General features: G+C 42.4%; 1 protein-coding gene across 2 annotated transcripts in view; it reads left to right on the forward strand.

The window, feature by feature from the left end:
* Positions 1 to 11,471, forward strand: part of mfhas1 (multifunctional ROCO family signaling regulator 1) — a 93,508-nt gene extending 82,037 nt beyond the window's left edge. For both annotated transcript variants that reach the window (XM_073024289.1, XM_073024279.1), the window contains exon 3: positions 9,734 to 11,471. In XM_073024289.1, the coding sequence (XP_072880390.1) occupies positions 9,734 to 9,738 (5 nt within the window). In that variant the 3' untranslated portion in view covers positions 9,739 to 11,471. The remainder of the gene's footprint in view (positions 1 to 9,733) is intronic.
* The last annotated feature ends 9,707 nt before the right edge of the window (positions 11,472 to 21,178 follow it).

A 21,178-nucleotide genomic window follows, 5' to 3' on the forward strand; every position in this document is an offset into this window, starting at 1 on the left:
CAAGAATAAGGTAAAGTAGACAGTATGTTTGCTTAAAATGAAAGCTTTGACCAATTACCCTTTCAAGACTTCGTGTGGCTCTCCCTGTGGAATGAATCGCATAGAATGGATGTGAGTTTTATTTGAGCAGATCTTCCAAACAAGCACAGATGGATGATTTTTCTTGTGCCGATCTATCAGACAAGATTAGTACAAATGGAAGCTGGAGAAAGCACAGGGAAAGAGAAGCCGATGCATCATGTCTTCCTGTAACATAACCACCAATGATCACAAAATGCTGGAGGAACTCAGCAGGCCAGGCAGCGTCTATGGAAAAGAGTAAACACTCAACGTTTTGGGCGGAGACTCTTCATCAAGACTTTCCCATAGGAGCTGCCTGCCCTGCTGAGTTCCTCCAGCATTTTGTGCCTGTTGCTTGGATTTCCAGTGTCTGCAGATTTTTTCATGTTTGTGAACACCAGGGATGGTGCTTAATGTCACAGACATTCAGAATCATTGGACAGGCAAGAACAATAAACACCTAATTAAATAAAAACCTAGTTTGATTAAAACATTCTGACGCATTCTTCTTTTGACCACAAGATGAAAACATGCAAGAATTCATGAGTGAACTGTCACAGCTGGTGCAAGGACATGTCAGCTCACCCCACTTAAGAGATGGAACAAGTTTGGATAGGGTAGACCAGGGAAAGCTGTTGACATTGTGTCTGATACAAGAGAAGAACACAGATAAAAGGTTTTGCACAATAAATTTAATAAAAATATGAGGAATGAGGGTAGTGACTTGGAACTGGCATGTAAAGCCAGGCGTTATTAATGATTTTAATAGGAAATTAGACAGGCATTTAAGAGCATAAAAGTCTTGAGAGCTACTGGGAGTAAGTGTAGGAGTGGACTGGCTGGGATTGCTGTAGAGCAGGGATTCCATCTTGGGGTCCACGGACCCCTTGCTTAATGGTGATGGTGTATGACATAAAAAGATTGGGAACCCCAGCTCTATAGAGAGCTGGCACAAATTTAATGCACCAAATGGTTGCTTCCTGTGTTGCCTTATATCTTCAGTTGTGTTCCACCTGTAGAAGGTTCCTTTGAGTCTACGTGATTGATAATCAACAGAGGTATTCCCTGACTTCTAATTAAACTTGCTACTTGACTTAGTGATTCTCTCAGCTCTTTACTGCCAAACTAGCCCAAACAAGCTGCACTGTTTTTAAAACCAACATGATCTCCTCATCTCCCATCTGAGTCTTTACCAATTTTCTTTCACAATCCTACTAGAAGTCCATCTTCAAAAGCATATTTCTAGTAAAGTTTGAGAACATAAGGAAACTGACTCCAGATAAAAAGTTGTGAGCATTTAGATCTGTTAGCATTTTAACAGAAATTTCATCCTTACTTTTATTATTTGCTTTATTACTATTGAAGTTATGCATCCTCATCATGGAGACCATGTACCATTGCAACTGTGTACTTTGCTTGCACAACAACCGAGTAATTTCCCTCTTGTTCCCCAAGTCCTGTAAAATGATTTTTCCTCAAATCCCATTTCAATACTCACTTGACTGACCCTTACAGGCTTTGAGTCCCAGATCATAAACTCCCACTGGGGCAATTAAATTTTTCTCTCATCCTCCCCATATCTTTTGTTAACTACGATAAATCACAGTCTCCTGATCTTGGAACTATCTGTTAATGAAAACAATTAATCTTTATTGTCTATCACACCCTAACCTTCTTGCTGAAATACTTAATCACTGCAACCACTGCACATTCAAGGACTTTCACTTCTTTTCTAAAGTGTGGTGACCAGAACTGGATGCAATCCTTACACTGTAGACTGAACAGTATTTTTTAAAGTTTGAACATAACCTGTTGGCTCTAATACTCAAGCAGAGAAACTTACACTTTATGAACCATGTTCTCAGTATGTTCCATAACTTTAAAGATCAATGTGCAGAGGCCTTTAAGGGCCTTTGTTTTTGCCCCCACTGCCGTTTAGTCTATGTTGTTGCTCCTCCATTCTGCTAGAATGCATTCCATTTTTCTTTGTATTGTATTTAATATGCCACTTGTCTGCCCATTCTGCCAACTGATCTATTACTGTCCTTTCCCCTGTTGACTGCACCTGTAAGCGTAGTTGGCTTTCAGTGGCTTCACATTACGTAGAACAGTACAGTCCAGAAGCAGGTTCCTCAGCACAATGTCTGTGCCAACCATGATACCAGTTTAAGCTAATCCTTTCTGCCTGCCCATGGTCTATATAGATAGATAGATAGATAGATACTTTATTCATCCCCAAGGGGAAATTCAATGTTCCTCCAGTATGATATCACATAAACACAAGACAGACCAAGACTAACTGACCAAAAAAACCACATAATTATAACATACAGTTACAACAGTGCAAAGCAATACCATAATTTGATAAGAGCAGACCATGGGCACGGTAAAAAAAAGTCTCAAAGTCCCAGATAGCCCATCATCTCACGCAGATGGCAGAAGGAAGAAACCTCCAACGTGGCAAAACTTCCCGATGCAGCCTCTGGAAGCACCCGAGCACAGCCAACTGTGAGTCCGTCCGAAAACTTCCGACAACTTCGTGCCTCCGACCAGCCCTCCGACACCGAGCACCGAGCACCATCTCTGCCGAGTGCTTCAACCCCGGCTCCGGCCACCAAGCAACAGGCAAAGCCGAGGATTCGGGGCCTTCCTCTCTGGAGATCTCTCCGATCGCTCAGTAGCAGCGTCAGCAGCACAGGCATGTCAGAAGTTTCGCCAGATGTTCCTCCGTGCTTCACACATCCGTCTCAATCAAATCAGGATTGTGCACGGCCCCTACTTACAGATAACGGATATTCCTTACTGGAGTGGCCGCTGCGCCCTGCGTCGTCGCGCCGCCATCTTGATGCCATCCTTCCGTTCCCTACATAGTCCTGTGCTTGTCTAAATTCCTCTTAAACTTTGCTATTTGATTTGCTTCCTCGCAGCATATTCTATACTCTCTTACCTCATAAATCCTCTTTGAACTTTCCCCCTCTCACCTTTGACTTATCACCTCTAGTATTTAACATTTCCAGCCTGGGGAGAAAGTCTCTTGACTATCCTTGCAGTATATAATTTTATATTCTTTTCACCCTCCAGCACTGCAGAGAAGGCAGCCCTATTCTGTCCATGCTGTCTAATCCAGGCGACGTCCTGGTAAACTTTGCACCCTCTCCAAAGCCTCCACATTCTTCCTGTGACCCGAGCAGCACCCAATACACTAGATGAGGCCTAAACAGAATTTTATGCAGCTTCAACATCCCAACCGATGAAGGAAAGCACACTGTATACCTTTACCGTCCTTTCTGCTTGTAATGCCACTTCCAGGGAGCTACAGGCTTGTGTCTGGAGATCCCCCTGTCTTCCAATGATAGTGTCATCTGCTGTATACATTTACATGTGATCTCCCAATGTGCAACAACTCACATCTGTCTGCCATTCCTATGTCTGTTTTTCCTTCTTGTCTACAGTCTGCTGAATCCTTTGATAATCCTTTGACACCTGATGAAGGGTTTCGGCCCGAAACGTCGTCACTACCTCCTCCCACAGATGCTGTCTGGCCTGCTGAGTTCTGCCAGCATTTTGTGTTTTTCTTTTGATAATCTTCCTCATTATCCACAACTCTGACAGCCCTTGTGTCATCTGCAAACGTACTAAATAGCCCGTCTGCATTTCCAGCCAGATCACAACACAGTGGTCCAGCGCTGATCCTCGAACACCACCTGTCCCAAACCCCTGGTCACAATAACTCCCCTCTGTCGTCTGTGACCAGCCTAATTTTGAATCTAAGCACAAGAGATTCTGCAAGTGCTGGCAATCCAGAGCAACACACACAAAACGCCGGAAGAACTCAGTGGGTCAGCCAGCATCTATGGGGGGATATAAATTATGAGCCGAGACCCTTTGTCAGAACTATAAGGAAGAGAGCCAGAACAAGAAGGTGGGGGAGGAGGCGTACAAGCTGGAATCAGGTGAGGGGGTAGATGGGTGGGTAGGGGAATGAGGGGAGTAGCTTGGAGGTAATATGTGGAAAAGATAAATGGCTGAAGGAGAAGGACTCTGATAGAGAGTGGAATATGGGAGTGAGGGATGAAGGAGGGGCTCCAGAGGGAAATGGTGGGCAGGTGGGCAGAAAAGAAGGGGTCAAAGTGGAGTGAGAATAGAGAGCAGAAGAAAGGGAGGAATTACTGGAAGTTCGAGAAATCAACGTTCGTGCCATCAGGTTGGAGGCTACTCAGGTGGAATATAAAGTGTTGTTCCTCCAACCTGAGAGTGGCCTCGTCGTGACAGTAGAGGAGGCCATGGACTGGGATTGCGGATGGGAAGTAGAATTAAAATGGTTGGCCCAGGAAACTCTGCCCGTTGCAGACAGAGTGAAGGTGTTTGACAAGGGGATCCCCTAATCTACAGTATGTTGGGTCTCCCCATTGTAGAGGAGGTTGCACTGGGAGCCCCAGGTACAGATGATGACCCCAACAGACTTGCAGCTGAAGTGTTGCCACCCCTGGAAGGACTGTTTGTTGTCCTGAATGGTGGTGAGGAAGGAGTTGAGAGGGCAAGTGTATCATTTGTCCCACTTGCGGGGGTAAGTACCAGGAGGGAGATCAGTGGGAGAGGTGAGTGGATAAGGATGTTCTGTAGAGACTGATATCCCTGCAGAAAGTGGAGAACAGGGAGGGCAAGTTATGTTTGGTGGTGGGATCCCATTGAAAATGGCAGAAGTTACAGGGAATGATGTGCTGGATGTGCAGGCTTGTGGGGTGTGAGGTAAGGACAAGGGGAGCTCTGATACGGTGTAGGAAGTAGGATGAAGACAGATGCCCAGGAAATGGAGGAGATGTGGGCGTTGGCAGCATCAATTGTAATGGAAGGGAAAGCCTGTTCTTCAAAGAAGGAAGACAACGCAGATGTTCTGAAATGGAAAGTCTCAACTTGAGAACAGATCCAGCTGAGAGGAGGAACTGAGAATTGGGAATAGGATTTTTACAAGTCACAGGGTGGGAAGAGGTCAAGTCAAGGTAGCTGTGAGAGCCAGTAGGTTTATAAAAGATCAGTAGACAGTGAACCTACTGATTAATTTTTAATCAAATCTACTAAGTATGCCCATCATAAATTATGAGCTCTTCTAGTAAACTGCCCATTACTGAAGCTTAATTTATATAATTATCATTTCACATAAAAAAGGCAGTGTCTGTGAGGAGAGGAACAGCTAACATTTCAAGTTGGTGACTATTCATCACAATTCTTTGGCTAAAAGCTGTGACATTTCTGTTCTTTTCAACAAGGAACCTCCCTGTATCTGTGAAGCTATACCATGAGTCACCAATTTCTGCAACGTTGCATCATTTATTTCAGCTTGTCACAAGTTTGTTAAATACATTACTTCAATGTAAATATCAAAAGTTATTCCATTTGATTTTCTGGACTTTAAAAGCAGTTCCTCCCCAGTGGGGATTTCTTTGGACTGAGTTTTGTATTATGGATGTGTGTGAGTAGAAGGCCGAACTTTGGATAAAGCTTTCCCACCACCCTGTTCCTCAATGTGAACTAGAGACCCATATAGTTGTAAATTAGTGAGATGATTTCACTACTCTACACCGAAGAAACTTCTGGAATTGACTGTGACTTTAGAGTTTGATCTTAGCCTGTCAGTCATATCTTAATGACACATAATACATTCATTTGGACTAAATTTACAGCTGGGTCATTCAAAATGTATGTTCATAAACGTCAGCTGAGGAAATCTTACTGTAAATTTTTAAAAGGCAAACATGAAATCTGCAGATGCTGGAAATTCAAGCAACACTGCGCTCCACCAGCATTTTGTGTGTGTTGTGTAAATCTTTAATTAGTTTTTGGGGTGGATATTCTTTGGTAAAGCCAGCGTTAGTTGCCCATAATTGGAAGAAGATGAGGGCAATTCCACAGAGAGAATTTTAACTACATGATGTAACTACAGGTTGGAGAGGCAAAGATTTTCTCTTGTATCATATAAATATATTGACAGTATGTGAGTAATCACTGTTTCAGTATCTCATAAACCAAAGTATCAATATTTCACTGAAGCTTCTCAGTACTGGGCTGAGCAGTGGTTGCATCTCGGTCATTTAACCAGAGCTGTACTCCTATAGAGAATGTGGCTTGAGCAGAGGTTCAGCACTCCGTACCTTGTAGGATCTCATGGACTGCATAAGCTAATACCTTCAAGTTCACAGGGTTGAGAATCAAATCCCCATCTCAACTTTCTTAAAATAGTTTGTGTTACAGATCGTAGATCTCATTTTGGGAGTCGCACTGAGAATAGCCCTTCCCAGGCTACTGAATGCATGGCAGTTGAACAGGGGACACGGGTGTGTGGGCAGTCGGAGGGGCAGATTAGGAGAATGGGCGATGAAGTCGCAGATGGAATACTGTGTAGGGGAGTGTTTGGTCATGCACTTCGGTAGAAGGAACAAAGGTGTAGATGTATTAGGTCACCCGACAACGGAATGAGCAGGGAACATGGGTGTTAGGTCACCCGACCATCAAATGCATCTTGGGCATCCCCAATTTACAAATCTCATTAAAAGTTCAAGGGAGAAGGGGAGTGCAAGTTGAAAATTGAGAATAATTGCAAAGAGCTGCAGCCTGTGAGCAGAGGGCCAACCCTGTCAATGTACCAAGATGATCACAAAATCTTCTTGTAGAAATGGAAGCCGGCGGTTCACGGAGCCTTTGTCGGCTTTTGAAAGAGCTCCCTGTCCCCACCCCCCACCCCCATAAACTTCTCCAACATATCTGCAAGTGTTCCCACTTCAACAAAAGAGCTGCTTAACTGTTTATCTTTCTCATTGCTGTTCAATCTTGCTGAGCTTGAATTGGTAACTTTATAACTTACCAACTTTAAATCAGCTGTCATTGTTCCAACAAACAACAGGTACATTTCAAACAGTTTCACAGAGATTCAGATACTTCAAAACATTCTAAGGATGTGGAAAATGCTTTATAAATGTCAGTGAGTTATTCTACTTTTAAGGGTGTAATATCCATAAGACATAGGAGCAGAATTAGGCCATTCAGCCCATCAAATATGGTTTGCCATTCCATCATGGCTGATTTATTGTCCTTTTCAACCTCTGCTTTCAATATACCCAAATGGCCTCCGCAACAGTCTATGGCAATGAACTCCACAGACTCACCACCCTCTGGCTAAGGAAATTCCTCCTCATCTCTCTTCTAAAGGGATATCCTTCTGTTCTGAGGCTGTGCCCTCTGGTCCTAGACTCCCTCAATATAGGAAACATCCTCTCCACATCTACTCTATCAAGGCCTTTCAATATTCAAAAGGTTTCAATGAGATTCCCCCCCCCCCCCGTTCTTCTAACTTCAGAGAATACAGGCCTAGAGCCATCTCGTACCTTAACTGTTTAATTCCCAGGATTATTCTTGTAAACCTCCTCTAAGCACTCTCCAATGCCAGCACGTCTTTTCTAAAGCAAGCAGCCCAAACCTGCTCACAGTAATCCCAAGTGCAGTCTGACCCCAGTGCCGTATAAAACCTCACCATCACATCATTGATTTTTTATTCTAGTCCTCTTGAAATGAATGCTAACATTGCATTTGCCTTCCTCAACACCAACTCAACCTGTAGAACAACCTGTAGGGAATCCTGCACATGGACATCCAAGTCCATTTGCACCACTGATTTTCGAATTTTCTCCCCACTTAGAAAATAATCTGCACCTTTATACCTTCTACCAAAGTGCGTGACCATATACTTCCCTACGCTGTATTCCATCTGCGACTTCATCGCTCATTCTCCTAATCTGCCCCTCCGACTGCAGACTCCCTGCTTCCTCACTGTTACCTGCCCCTCCACTTAGCTTCACATCATCTGCAAAACTTGGCCACAAAGCCATAAATTCTGTCATCATTGACATCACATGAAAAGAAGCGGTTTCAACACTGTCCACTGCAGAACATCACTAGTCACCAACAACCAACCAGAAAAAGCACCTTTTATTCCCACTCTGCCGCCTGCCAGTCAGCCAGTCTTCTATCCATGCTGGTATCTTTCCTGTAATACCATGGGCTCTTATCTAGTTTAGCAGCCTCCATGTGCAGCACCTTGTCATGAGGCTTTCTGAAAATCCAAGTAAACAACATCCACTGACTCTCCTATGTCTACATTGCCTGTTAGTTCCACAAAGAATTCCAACAGATCTGTCAGGAAAGAAATCCCCTTAAGGAAACGATGCTGACTTGAGCCTGCTTTATCATGTACCCTGACCCCTCATCCTTGTATATCCCATTTACCTAAAGTGAGGGAGAGAGACACTCCAAGTTCTCCATTCACTGTATCTCTAGAGATCTACTCACCGTGTAAAGGGTCTTTAATTCTTGGGATGTGGATGCATTTGAATAAATCACAAAATTTAATTATATATAAAACTATATTTTATCAGCTGCTGAGAAATAATTGTGTCTGGGATAAATGGTTTGAATGGTAAAAATGTAAATGTTGTCAGTCTTTTTCTGCAGTACTTGATTTTTTGATGTGACATTTATACAGTAAACTTAATATTTAATATTTACAAATTTGTAAACATTGCTGTGCATTTGAGAGAATGAGTGCGAGGGAAACGAGTGGGGGTGGGAGTGCCCTGAGTTTTAGCATAGATTCATAGACTTCATGTCAAAGGAAAGTAGTAAAAAATGAAATGTTCTGGATCGGTGTTAGTTTGTTTTTGTCAGGTGCACAAATCTGCAGGAAAGGCTTTAGATTGCATGCCAGTCGGCCGGACAGAGCGTTACTTTTCTAATGCACACCATGCAGGGTAAAGTGTTACAGTTGCAGAGAAGGTGCGGGACAGACAGACACAGTGCAGGTTCCACGACAGGTAGATTGGGAGATGAAGAGTTCTCTCCATTACATGAGAAGTTGATGATAACAGCAGTGGGGCAGCTGTCCTTTAATCTGGCTCTGGGCGTTCTCAAGCCTTCGATTTTTCTGGCAGGAATAGGAGAGGATGATAACGCGGCACGGGTCCTTGATTATGTTGGATGCTTTCCTAAGGTAGGGAGAAGTATAGAGCAAAGTTTCCCTCTACAATCTTACAGTTGTACGAGTCAGTGGAGGTGGTTATCGAATCGTAATTAGTTGGATAAGAGAGGAAACGAAGCACTTTTCGCCTAGTGCCTAGGGGAGAGGCAGGTTTGCTTTCCAGTAATAGTATCTCTGTATGAACTTTGTCGCATTTTATATTAATTTGATTTGCCTTTAAAGATCCAGACCCAGTGCTAGAAGGTGGGATAGAAAGAGCTCTTTTTTTTACTGGCACAAACATACAAAGGGACAAATTAGAGCCTCTTTGTGTTGTAACTTTCTTACAATGTTGTGATTCTGTATCAAGTGCAGTGCAAACCCTGCACCAGTCATCATCTGTGAGGCCATCGGGCACTAGAGGTGAGGTAGTTTTGCCTAGAGCCAAAAGCCAAGGAGCCATTTCAATCCTGTTGAGAGGCTTTTGGATATTGCTGCATGAGTGAACTAACAAGGCTTTAAGTGCCTTCCTATTCCATAATTGACCTGTTATTGTGCTGGAAGTCCTGGTACACTTGTATCAATCCAAGAACTACTGTAATAATATCTTGTTTTAGATAGAAGGCTTCCCAATGATGAGATAATTCATCTTTTTGTTCTTGTCAATAGGTTGACGTTCAGCTAAGGCTTTTGTGAACAGTAAAGGAATGTCCTTTCGTCCTTGGAAATGTGAAGAGAAGAACTGATTCTCTTTTACAGTAGATTCAAAGTGGCTCCACAATAGGCACAGTTCACCGAGGATCTTGGACCTGACCAACAGACTGTCTCTACACAAAACCTAGAAAGAGTCTATACCCTCCTTTGGATGAGGAACAGTGGATTTTTATCATTTGAAAGCAGATGGACCCACTAAATCAATTCTTCTGATGGATAAATACAGTGTATACAATCTACAAGATGCACAGGAGTTATTCACCTATGCCACTTCGACAGCATTTTCCAAATCTGTGACTACTGCCAATGAGGAGGACAGGCACATAGGCAAACCAACATCTGCAGATTCTACTTGCAAGTCACAGACCTTCCTGACTTGGAAGTAAGTCACTGTTGCTTCATCATCGCTGGATGCAAATCCTAGAGCTCCGGGTCTAGCAACACTGTGGGAGTACCTTCACCAGAAAGTTGGCACTGGTTCAAGAAGGTGACTCCCCGCCACCTTCTCAAGGGCAGTGGAAGTTACGCAGTGAATTTTGGCATTGCCAGCAATGCCCACATCCTTAGAAATGAATAACTCATAAGAAAGACACGCAAGTTCCACCAGCTATTTCTGGAACAAGTGGCTCCTCAGGGATTTTCTTTTGCAGTGTTTAATAAAAGCCATACTTAGTGTTGTAGGAATAAAATGCCAAAAGTAATTTGTCTGTTCTTGGTTGGGCTCAGATAACTGGGCATCATCACCATTTTGTTTAAACTTCCTGCAGTTTTGTGACAAAACAATCTATTCACACCACTTTCTTCCCCTTCATTGGAACCAGTTTTAATAAAGGCTCTTAATTGGCCATGATTAACCTCCATGATCTGCCTGGGGGTGAAAAATTGGATTGAAATATCAACGATAAATTGTTTCTATATATTTGTTCGGAGGTATTCATTTCAATATAATTCTGGGGAACATTTATTTGAAAGTTACATTTTTTAACAAAAATATATCTCAAAAGCTGCATTTTCATTGGCAACACCCCTTCCCAAAGCACCCTGGTGAGGTATGGGGCCTTCGTGTTCAGCTCATCTCTATGATTGCACTCCGTCCTCAAGTCAGAAGCTTGCGGGTTCAAGTGCCATTTCAGAGACCTGAGCGTATGCATCAGGCCAACTCTAAAGGGCAGTACAGGACAGAGCCATGCTAGAGCTGCCTTTTGCCAAATGATATACAAAATCCTCTTGGATGATTGGAGACAATCCCATGGTGTTCCTCGAAGAACGGGAGTTTCCTTGGTATGCTGGAGAACACTTCTCCCTTCTGCCAAACAAAAAATCCGAACTGCTCATTCTTTTGGTGGTTGTGGAATTTTGCTGTGTGAACAACGTAGGGTAAGGTGGTCTACTCAAGATTGATAACACTTCAGGAGGTGGTCTGTTGAATGTGAAGCGTGTTGGGACATCCCGAGAGCGTGATAAAGACAAGCTGTCTCCGCTCCAAAGGAAATTGTAGATTGTGTATGTTGAATTAAAGTGTTTTCCTTGATATCAATTAATCTAAAAGGAGGCAGAAGGAGAATCAGTGCAGCCTACAAATATCTTATTTTTTAAAGTCTTGTTAATAAAACATGTATTGCAATGGAACTGAAACGTTTGCACATCAGTCACCTTGGATATTTAACACTTATTAAAAGAATCAATTGAAAAAGTTTTTGTTTTAATTTTCTAACATGGAGTTTGCCAATAATGGTCAAAGACTGAGTATAGTTTGAGTTTAGTTGAACAGGTCCTCCTCAGTTTACAACTGTGAGATTTGTGTATATATGAACAAGAGTTTGGGAGACAGGACGGATGGATTTAGCTGCTGTGGGTCCGCGGACATCTTCTGCCACGTGGGAGTCCTAACTGCATTACAAATAGTTCACTGAAATGGAACCATGGTAGAGCCTGTATTGTTAGAAAACTTTCAGGTATTTCCCTAGCAATCTGATTGCTCACTGCTATGTTTTGACCAAGAAATAGTTAATAACTTGATTTACTTAAGCTTAAATTGACTTTTAGTAAAATAAACTTCTGGGAGCAGCTATTGTAGGGCACTGCCCAGAGAACATGATCCCACTGAGAACTGGGACAAACGTGTCTCAGTTATCATCCCCTTTCAAACTGCATGTCCTGAAACACTACCAAGTTCCTCCTACTCCTGGTTCTAGTGCATTGTGTCTTTTGTGTGGAGTTTAGATTTAGTCTCCAGAAAAACTACCAAGGTCGCACCTAATAATGCTGTCGTTAAAAGATGTGTAGGCAACAAGTAGATTAGTGAGGATGAGTTAGGTTGGTGAACCTATTGTGTACTGTCAGTACTAGAATAGCTCTGATCAGAGTTGCTGGCATTGTATGTGTTGTCCTTCCTTGTCCTCTCAATCAGCCTGCACTGCAGTTTTGGCATGGTTAACTACAATCCTTTAACTAACTGACCTTATTCAAATTGCAACTACCCAGTGCACTACTGGAGTATAGCTAATATGTTAATTTCCTATACCCACACCATTGCTTCTGGAATCCTTTAAGGATTTATCTTTGATACTTCCCATTTCTTATTCAGCTTTGACAAGGTCCCACATGGAAGGTAAGTCAAGAAAGTTCAGACACTGGGCATTCAGATGAGGTAGTGAATTAGATTAGACAATGGCTTTGTGGGAGAAATCAGAGAGTGGTAGTAAATGGTTGGAGGCCTGTGACGAGTGGTGTGCTGCAGGGATCGGTGCTGGGTCCTTTGTTGTTTGTCATTTACATCAACGATCTGCATGATAATGTAAATTGTTTCAGCAAATTTGCAGATGGCACCAAGTTTGGGGCATGTAGTGGACAGTGAAGGAGGCTACCAAAGCTCGCGGCGAAATCTTGACCAGCTGGAAAAAAATGGCAGATGAATTTCATGCAGATACGTGAGGTGTTGCACTTTGGGAAGACAAAACACAGGGAATGGGAGGGCACTGAGGAGTGTGGTAGAACCAAGGGATCTGGGAATACAGGTCCATAATTCATTGAGCGTGGTGTCACAGGTAGGTAGGCATTAAGAGAGCTTTGGGCACACTGGCCTTCATAAATCAAAGTTTATGATTTATAAACATTTGGGATGTTATGCAATTGTATAAGATGTTGGTGAGGCCTAATTTGCAGTGTTCTTTGCACTTCTGGCAACATTCCTGCAGGAAAGGTATCAATGAAATTGAAAGAGTGCAGAGAAAAATTTTAAGGCGATTTCTATGACTTGAGTTGTAGGGAAAGTTTGAATAAGTTAGGACTTTATTCCTTAGAGCATAGGCAAATTAGGGGAGATTTGATGGAAGTATACAAAATTATGAGGGGTGGAGATAGGGTATATGTAATCAGGCTTTTTCCATTGAGGTTGGGTGAGACTAAAACCAGAGGTAATTGACTGAGGGGAACTTGAGGGGATTTATTCACTTATCACTCAGAAGAGTGAGTATGTGCAACAAGCTGCCAGTGGAAGTGGTGGATGCAGGTTTAAGAGATGAGGCACATGATGAGAGGGGTATGGAGGGCAATGATCGAGGTGTGGGTCAATGGGACTAGGCAGTTTAATGGTTTGGCATAGACGAGAGGGGCCAAAGGACCTGTTTCTGTGCTGTAGTGTTCTATGTCTCTTTCAATAAGTACACTGACCTCAGCAGCTTTATGTCAGCGCCATCTCTTTCTACACTTCCACTGTTTATCTGTCATCCAGAATTGAAAGAACCAGAATAAAACCAAATGCTGTATTGGGAAGACATTGTCTTCTACTCCGGTCACATATTTGTATACCAACTCCATTCCCCTTTGGGTCCGCAGTATGGAATTGAACTAGAGAGCTTACAGTGGAGACTCGATAGTCTGGAATCTGGAGCAATAAAGAATCTGCTGGAGGACTCCATGGGTTAAGCAGACTCTGTGTGTGTGGCAGGGAGGTTGGATAAGAGTCTTGATGCAGCATTGCAACTTGACACGTTGACAATTCCTTTTCCTCTGCGGATGCTGCTGGACCAGCTGAGTTCCTCCAGCAGATTGCACTTTGCTAGAAAGTTCACATACTCAGTGTTACACGAGTTTTAGACTTCATAGCCATTTCCCTCCTTCATATGATTGTTTCGTTCAGGTCTTTGGCTACTGAAACTAGATTTCACTATTCCAAAGCCCATCTGGGCTGTCCTTAGATTTAATGTCACTCAGCTAGGAGAGAGCATGGTTAGGAGAACAGACACAGATTGCAAAAGCTGTTATTTGCCTGATGCTAAGGTTAAGTGCATCTCTGCTGATCCAGAGAACTCGGAATGGAAGGGTGATCGTGGCCAACATAGTTACAAACAATGTAGGTTCAATGAGGAAGGAAGTTTTGCCAAAGGATTACCAGGATCTGAGGAAGGAGGTTTTCCCAAAGGATTACCAGGATCTTGAAACAAAGGTAAAATCTCTGGATTATTTCATGCAAGTTGGCAAGGGATAAACAGGATTAGCGAGCTCAAAGTGTAGTATGTGAGAAATAGAATCTGACTCCTGGTATACTAGCATCAAAGAGTTCTTCTCTTGATATGGACTCCACCAGAACTGTTCTGGGACAGGAGACTGGTGAATCTGGACTTTTACACTAGCTAGGAGTGGAGAGAAGTCCATGAACAGGTAGCTTAGTACATCAGGAGAAAATTAAAAAGCAGTGGCCCAGGATAGTGAGCTGGAAACTGGCAGTCTCGTGTGATTCTATTTGAAAATATGCAAAATGGAGCAAATCAAACATTATTAGTAACTAAAAAATATCAAAACTTAATATCTTCATTTGAATGGACATTGCATTTGCAACAAAGAGGCACAGTGGAGGGTATCCGAACAGGTTGCAGTGGTCTGTTAAGGAAGCACCTATGCCCAAGATCAGAAAGTGGTGGATACAGTCCAGTCCGTCCCAGGCAAGTCCCTCTGCCATTAGGTACAATTACATGGAACAGTCACAAGAAAGCAGCATCTGTCCTTAAGGACTTCCACCTTCTGGCCCTGCTCTCTTCTTGCTGCTGCCAAAAGGAAGGAGGTACGTACATACCAATGGGTTCAGAAACAATTATTACCCTACAACCATCAGGCTCCTGGCCCAGCATGGATAACTTCATTTACCCCACTCTGAATTGATCCTACAAACTATCCATGAGAAAAATCCTTGATTAAGTAAAGAGGTCAAGGATGATGTTAAAATAATAAGTGTATACAAAGTGGTAAGGAGCAACGGCTGACTAGACGAACTCGTCATTTCTAGGATTTAACAAGAAATGCAGGATGAGAGGTGACCTGATAGAGGTGTATAAGATGATGAGGGGCATTGATTGTGCAGATAGCCAGAGGCTTTTTCCCGGGGCTGAAATGGCTAACATGAGGAGGCATAGTTTTAAGGTGCTTGGAAATAGGTACCAAGGGGATGTCAGGGGGTAAGTTTTTCACACAAAGAATGGTAGGTGTGTGGAATGCACTGTCAATGGCAGTGGTGGAACCGGATGCAATAGGGTCTTTTAAGAGCATCTTAGGTAGGTGCATGGAGCTTAGAAAAATAGAGGGCTATGCACGAGGGAAATTCTAGGCAGTCTCTACAGTGAGTTTACATGGTCGGTATAACATTATGGGCCGAAGGGCCTGTAATGTGCTGTAAATTTTTATGTTCTATGTTTAAATGAAAAAGCTAATAAGAGGGGAGAAAATTAATTTTGAGAGGAAACCCCTGCATGTAGTACGTATACAAAATAGCAGTAAAAGTCTCTATGGATATACATAAGAAGTTGTTTGGCGTATTAAGGCATTTTTTTTATCAGAGAATAAGAGACTTGGGGGTGTTGTGGCTAGGTAGGAGGAGAAGATGGCTAATATTCACCAGCATACAATGGACTGCACAGAAGGGTTTTAAAGGAAGTGGCTGCAGAGATTGGTTCAAAGTTTTTGAATCACACTAAACTCCGGGAGGGTACCAGAATATCAGAAAACAGCCAATGTGACTCCCTTGTTCATAACTGGAGAAAGGTAGAAAGCAGTTGGTTTCACGTCTATTATTGTCAAGATACTAGTAAATCAATAATCAAAGAGCAATAACTACTTATTTAGGAAATTTGCATATAATTAAACATAGTTAACAGAGTTTTATGAAAGTAAATAATACTTAACAAACTTACTCAAATTCTACGAGGATATAACAGGGAGAGTTGATAGAGGAGAAATAATAGATGTCGGAGATTTAGATTTACAAAATGCATTTGATAACTTGCCACTCAAGAGGCTGGTGCATAAATTAAAAGCCCACAGTATTAGAGGAAGTGTGTTAAAGTGGATTGAGAACTGGCTGTCACACAGAGTTGGAATAATTCGGTGTTTTACAGACTGGAAGGGGATAACTGGTGAAGTATCACGAGGACCAGTTCTTGGCCTGTGATTGTTCAAAACTTACATAAGTGACCTGGAACAGTATGTGAGGTTGACACAAAGATAGGTGGCAAGGTGCACCTCAGTAAGAGAAATCAAAAAACAAATAATTATCTAAACGGAGAGAGACTGAAAGGAAGTGAAGTACAGGGAGATCAGGTGCACAAGTCACAAAACGCTAACACTCCCAACAAATAGTTTGATGGCAAAGGGCCTTTTGCCCTTCATTACAAAGGGATTGGAAAATAGGAAGGTGTTGTTGCAACTGTGCAGTCTGTTGGTGAAGCCTCACCGAGAGTGCTCGTACAGCTTTGGTCCCCTTATCTGAAAGAAATGATACAGGAACACTGGAAGGGGTCAAAAGGGGATTCATCTGGCTAATTCCTGGCATGAAATATTTGTCCTACCAAGGGAGACTAAAAGGTGTACAAGATATTAAGGGGAATAGACAGAGTGGACAGCCAGCACCTCTTCCCCAGGGCACCACTGCTCAGTACGAGAGGACATGGCTTTAAGGTAAGGGGTGGAAAGTTCAAGGGGAATATTAGAGGAAAGTTTTTTACTCAGAGAGTGGTTGGTGCGTGGAATGCATTGCCTGAGTCAGTGGTGGAGGCAGATACACTAGTGAAGTTTAAGAGACTACTAGACAGGTATATGGAGGAATTTAAGGTGGGGGGGTATATGGGAGGCAGAACATTGTGGGCCAAAGGGCCTGTAATGTGCTGTACTATTCTATGTTCTAAATAATTCAGGCCTTTATTCTTCAGAGCTTAGAATAATGATGGGTTTATCAAATATATAAGATGCTGAGGGAATTTCACAGAGCTGTTAGGTTCTAGTGGGAGAGTCTGATTAAGGGGACATAACTACAAGATAAGGTTCCAATTATTTAAAACTGAAGTATGTAGAAATGATTTCTTACAGATAAAAAGACAAAAATTCTAGAACTAAACCATTGCTTAAATGGGAACACTGTAGCAAGGACAGTGGCAGCAAAGTTTTGGACGGTGATGACTCTGAAGTTTTCTGCCCCAGAAGGTGGTGGAAGTTGGATCATACAAAGTATTTAAAGTGGAGGTGGATAAATATTTTATCGATAATGAGTGCTGCCTGGCCTCGGTTGTAGAGAGGACTGCACCTCAAGCTATTTTCATCCATCCAGGACAGCCAGAGGCATTGGAGTCTGTACTGCCCCATGTTTGCTCGGCAGAAGACAAGCCATATTATGTTCAACTGCAGACTGCTGCAACGTTCATGGACTCAGGAACTTGGGCTATATACTTTTGTGTGACTGTATCTTTCTGCTTTCTTATATATGCTTGCTAGCTTCTATGTGCTCTATGTGCCTTGTGCTGTGTATGACTGTTGTTGCTGTGTTTTGTACCTTGGTCCCAGAGTAACGCTGTATTTAAGGGTATTCATTTAGGACAATGAGACTTGAACTTGAGCTATGTCACGGAATAGAGAGGTCTGGAAAAGTGGCATAGAAGAGGAACTGAAGACAGTCTAGATCAGCCATGATCATATTAAATGATGTGGTAGAGTAATTACCTACTCCTGCTCTGATTTTCTTGAGCTTGTGCTCTAATCAGCACTAGATTAATTTTACCCATTATCACTGTCTTTCTTACTATGTGAACAATGGTTCAATTTTACAATTCTGGTTCTTGTATCATTGTTTTCAAGTACCATGTCTTATCCTTCCCTTCCTCTGTAATCACTGCCAAGCATATGACCCCAGTGCTGTCATCCCCATAAGTTTTCCTTTTGCATATGTGCTCAGGATCAAGCATTTCATTAGTTGCGGCAGGGCAGGGCAGAAGGTGGTGAGCTAGGGGTTTCCTTGACTTTGTTAGATCTGATACCATGTAACTTTTAGAACTTCCAGAGGTGCCAACACCTATAAACATAAGAGATTCTGCAGATACTGGAACTTGGATGGAACATCGACTGTTTATTCCTCTCCATAGATGCTGCCTGACCTGCTGAGTTCCTCCAGCATTTTGTGTGTGCCTATAACTATGGTGGATATGATCTTTCACTGGGCCAGTGGTAACCAAAGATCAAATGGGTATCTGAGACATCAACTGAACATAATGATTCAGTGAACGTGACAAGGGCCCGTATTTAACCCGTGAACAGCGCTTCCTCGGGTGACATGTCCAGATAGTCCATGAAACTGTTTCTTTCACTTCTTCTACATCTTCATTCTTATTTTAAATGTGTTTCTGGTTCTGTTGGAGCCTTTGATCTACAGCATGAAGATCACTTGGGCAACCTGGTGCATTTCTGTCTCCGTGGAGATTCCGGGAGGAGAGCGGTCATGAGGCTTGGAAGCTTAGATACGGGGTGTGACCCCATTTTTTGTCGATCTCGCTGACTGAGGAAGATTAAGACATTGAGGCAAGTGTTCAGTGTCATTTACCTGCCTCAAGCTCACTGCTGCTGGAGGAGGCTGTCTGCGTGTGATGGTCTCGTGTTCGCTGCTCCAGAGGAAGGGCGCTTGTGTTTGAATGCCCCCCCCCCCCCCGGTGTTGTCAGAGGATGTTACTGAAGTTTGGAGTCTGCGATTTATGGATTGCACTGTGGTTCTCCTGGACTCTTTCAGTTTTGTGTTTTATATTCTGTGTTTTGCTCGTTCTTCCTTGTTGCTGTTTGCATGTTTTGTTTGTACTTGTATTTTGTTCTGCACGGGGGGGCAGTGTTTGGTGTTTGGGGGTTTGATGTTCTTGTTACCATTTGCATAGTTTGTTTTTCTGTGCATGGGGGTGGGGGCATGGGGTATGAAGTTCTTGATTCAGTCTGTTCAATTTGTTTTTTTGTGCAAGGAGGGGTGTTTGGGGTTTGATGTTCTTGTTGCTGTGTGCGTGATTTGTATTTTTGCACGTGGGTGGTTGATGTTGTAGTCGCCATTTGCACAGTTAGTTTTGCTTTGTGCATGGGGGAGCATTAATGTTTTTCTTTGAATAGTTTCCATGATTTTCTTTGTTTTGTGGCTGTCCGGAGAAGTTGAATCTCAGAGTTGTATTCCACGTACATACTTTGATAATAAATGTACCTTGAGCCTTGAATTTAATCCTGAAATGATTTTTTAAAAGATCACAGCTTGAACCTGGTCTGGATGTACTGATTAATACCAAGTGGCCATCTGGCTCTATTCTTTTTGTACTTTGATGCAGCAATAGGGCTTAGAGCATACCCTGTGCGGAGCAGACTGAGACAATAATTCTCAGAGGAGTAGGCAGAGGCTCACAGTACAGAGCAGCGACACCCCTGCTCGTTCAGAAGCTCCAAAATGAGCTAACACAGGAGGGGTTAATGAATCCACCCTCGGACAGGGAAGAATACAAAAATCCATAACACTTTCTGTGTGAGAACCCAGTTTCCATTTGAGTTTATTCTCCTGATTTAGGAAGAGTGATAAGTCTGATTTTTGAAGGAATGGAAAAGAAACTGAAATCTGCCACTCTGTGGCAATGGTGACTGAAATGCAGACAATACTCTGCGGCCTGTGTGGACAGAGAAACCAGCTCAGAGCACTTTGCTACCATTGCACTCATCGTAAGGGAATTCCTCTTATATATAGAAAACCTTTCGGAAACGACATCACAATCTCTGGAATGCAGAGCTTCTAGAATTTTTGCACTAGACATACCCTGTGTGTTGAGTAATAGCCTCCGATGATATTGTGTCTTTAACTCAGCAAAACTGCTTTCCAGAACCGTGATAAAGTAAAGGCACTGAGCCGAATAAGGAAATCTTAGATCAGATCATCAAAAACCTAAAAACCTAACAAAGCTGGAAAAGGAGATTAAGGGTCAGAAAGATCTTATAGCAAATGCAGAACTTAATTCTTTGTAGCTGAAAGTACAGCTACAAATTTAACTTAGGGATAATAAGATGCCAGTATCAAAGAGGTGTAGATGTCTTGGATGATTTCAGGTCTCCAGAAGATTTGGAGAGGCAAGGTTATGGATGGTTTTAAGCATATGTTTGAGAATTTTTAAATTGTGGCGTTGCCTGGGAGCCAGTGTAATCATCAGAGTGAAAGTTTAGAAGTTCAAAGTTGATTTTACTGTCATAAGCCCAAGTACATTTTATGAAAAACTTATTTGCAGCAGCATCATAGGCACATATCTGTAGCATAAACTAGAAAAATATAAATTCGAAGAAAGAACACAATTAGGGCAAATAGAAGTCCATGTTCATACAAAGTGGTCAGAGCTATCATAATATTCCTGAGCTATAGTGATTAAGTACTACAGTGGACCATCGGTTAATTGAGGCCATCGGTTAATTGAGGCCATCGGTTAATTGGGCCATCGGTTAATTGAGGCAGCCACTTATTTGGGACAACTCTTAAAGAACAAAAACTAATTGAGAAAATTGTCATGAGTCCCTTTATGTCACTTAATTGGGGCAGGACACTGTTGCCGAACAGGTTCTAACTGGTATCAGTTGCACGCACTTGTGTGGCCGTTAGACACTACACCTCGCTTGGAGTGAACAGTTTTTAAATAGTGTCAGTTGCGTGTCTTTGTGTTCAAGAAGCAGTGATTTTTTGTCACTGATAGTTGGTGAGAAATAAGCAGTAAGACAATTCAGAACCGTTTTGCTGACTGCAGTTTCAAGCATTCAGGCTTGGAGATGCCAGAAACAGCTAGGAGTGAAAATGAAACAATTTCATTACTTTGAAAATTTAGGAACTACGAAGAATTTGAAGGAATTGACAATCTTCTTGAATATTGCGATGAAAATGAAGATTTGGAGGGTGCAATCATCGATAACAGCGTATGAGGCAGTCCATTATCGACACTAAGTGTCTATGCTGACGTTGTTGGTTGCTTACACCAGACAAATTCCTCCGTCAATAACTATTAGGAACTGATATACAGTTTCATAGTACTGTCGTACTGTTGGCACTGTTCTAATTTGTTGTGCATTTCATTTAAATATATAATTTATTAC

Source organism: Hemitrygon akajei, chromosome 2 (genome assembly GCF_048418815.1).
Source record: "Hemitrygon akajei chromosome 2, sHemAka1.3, whole genome shotgun sequence".
NCBI lineage: Eukaryota > Metazoa > Chordata > Chondrichthyes > Myliobatiformes > Dasyatidae > Hemitrygon > Hemitrygon akajei.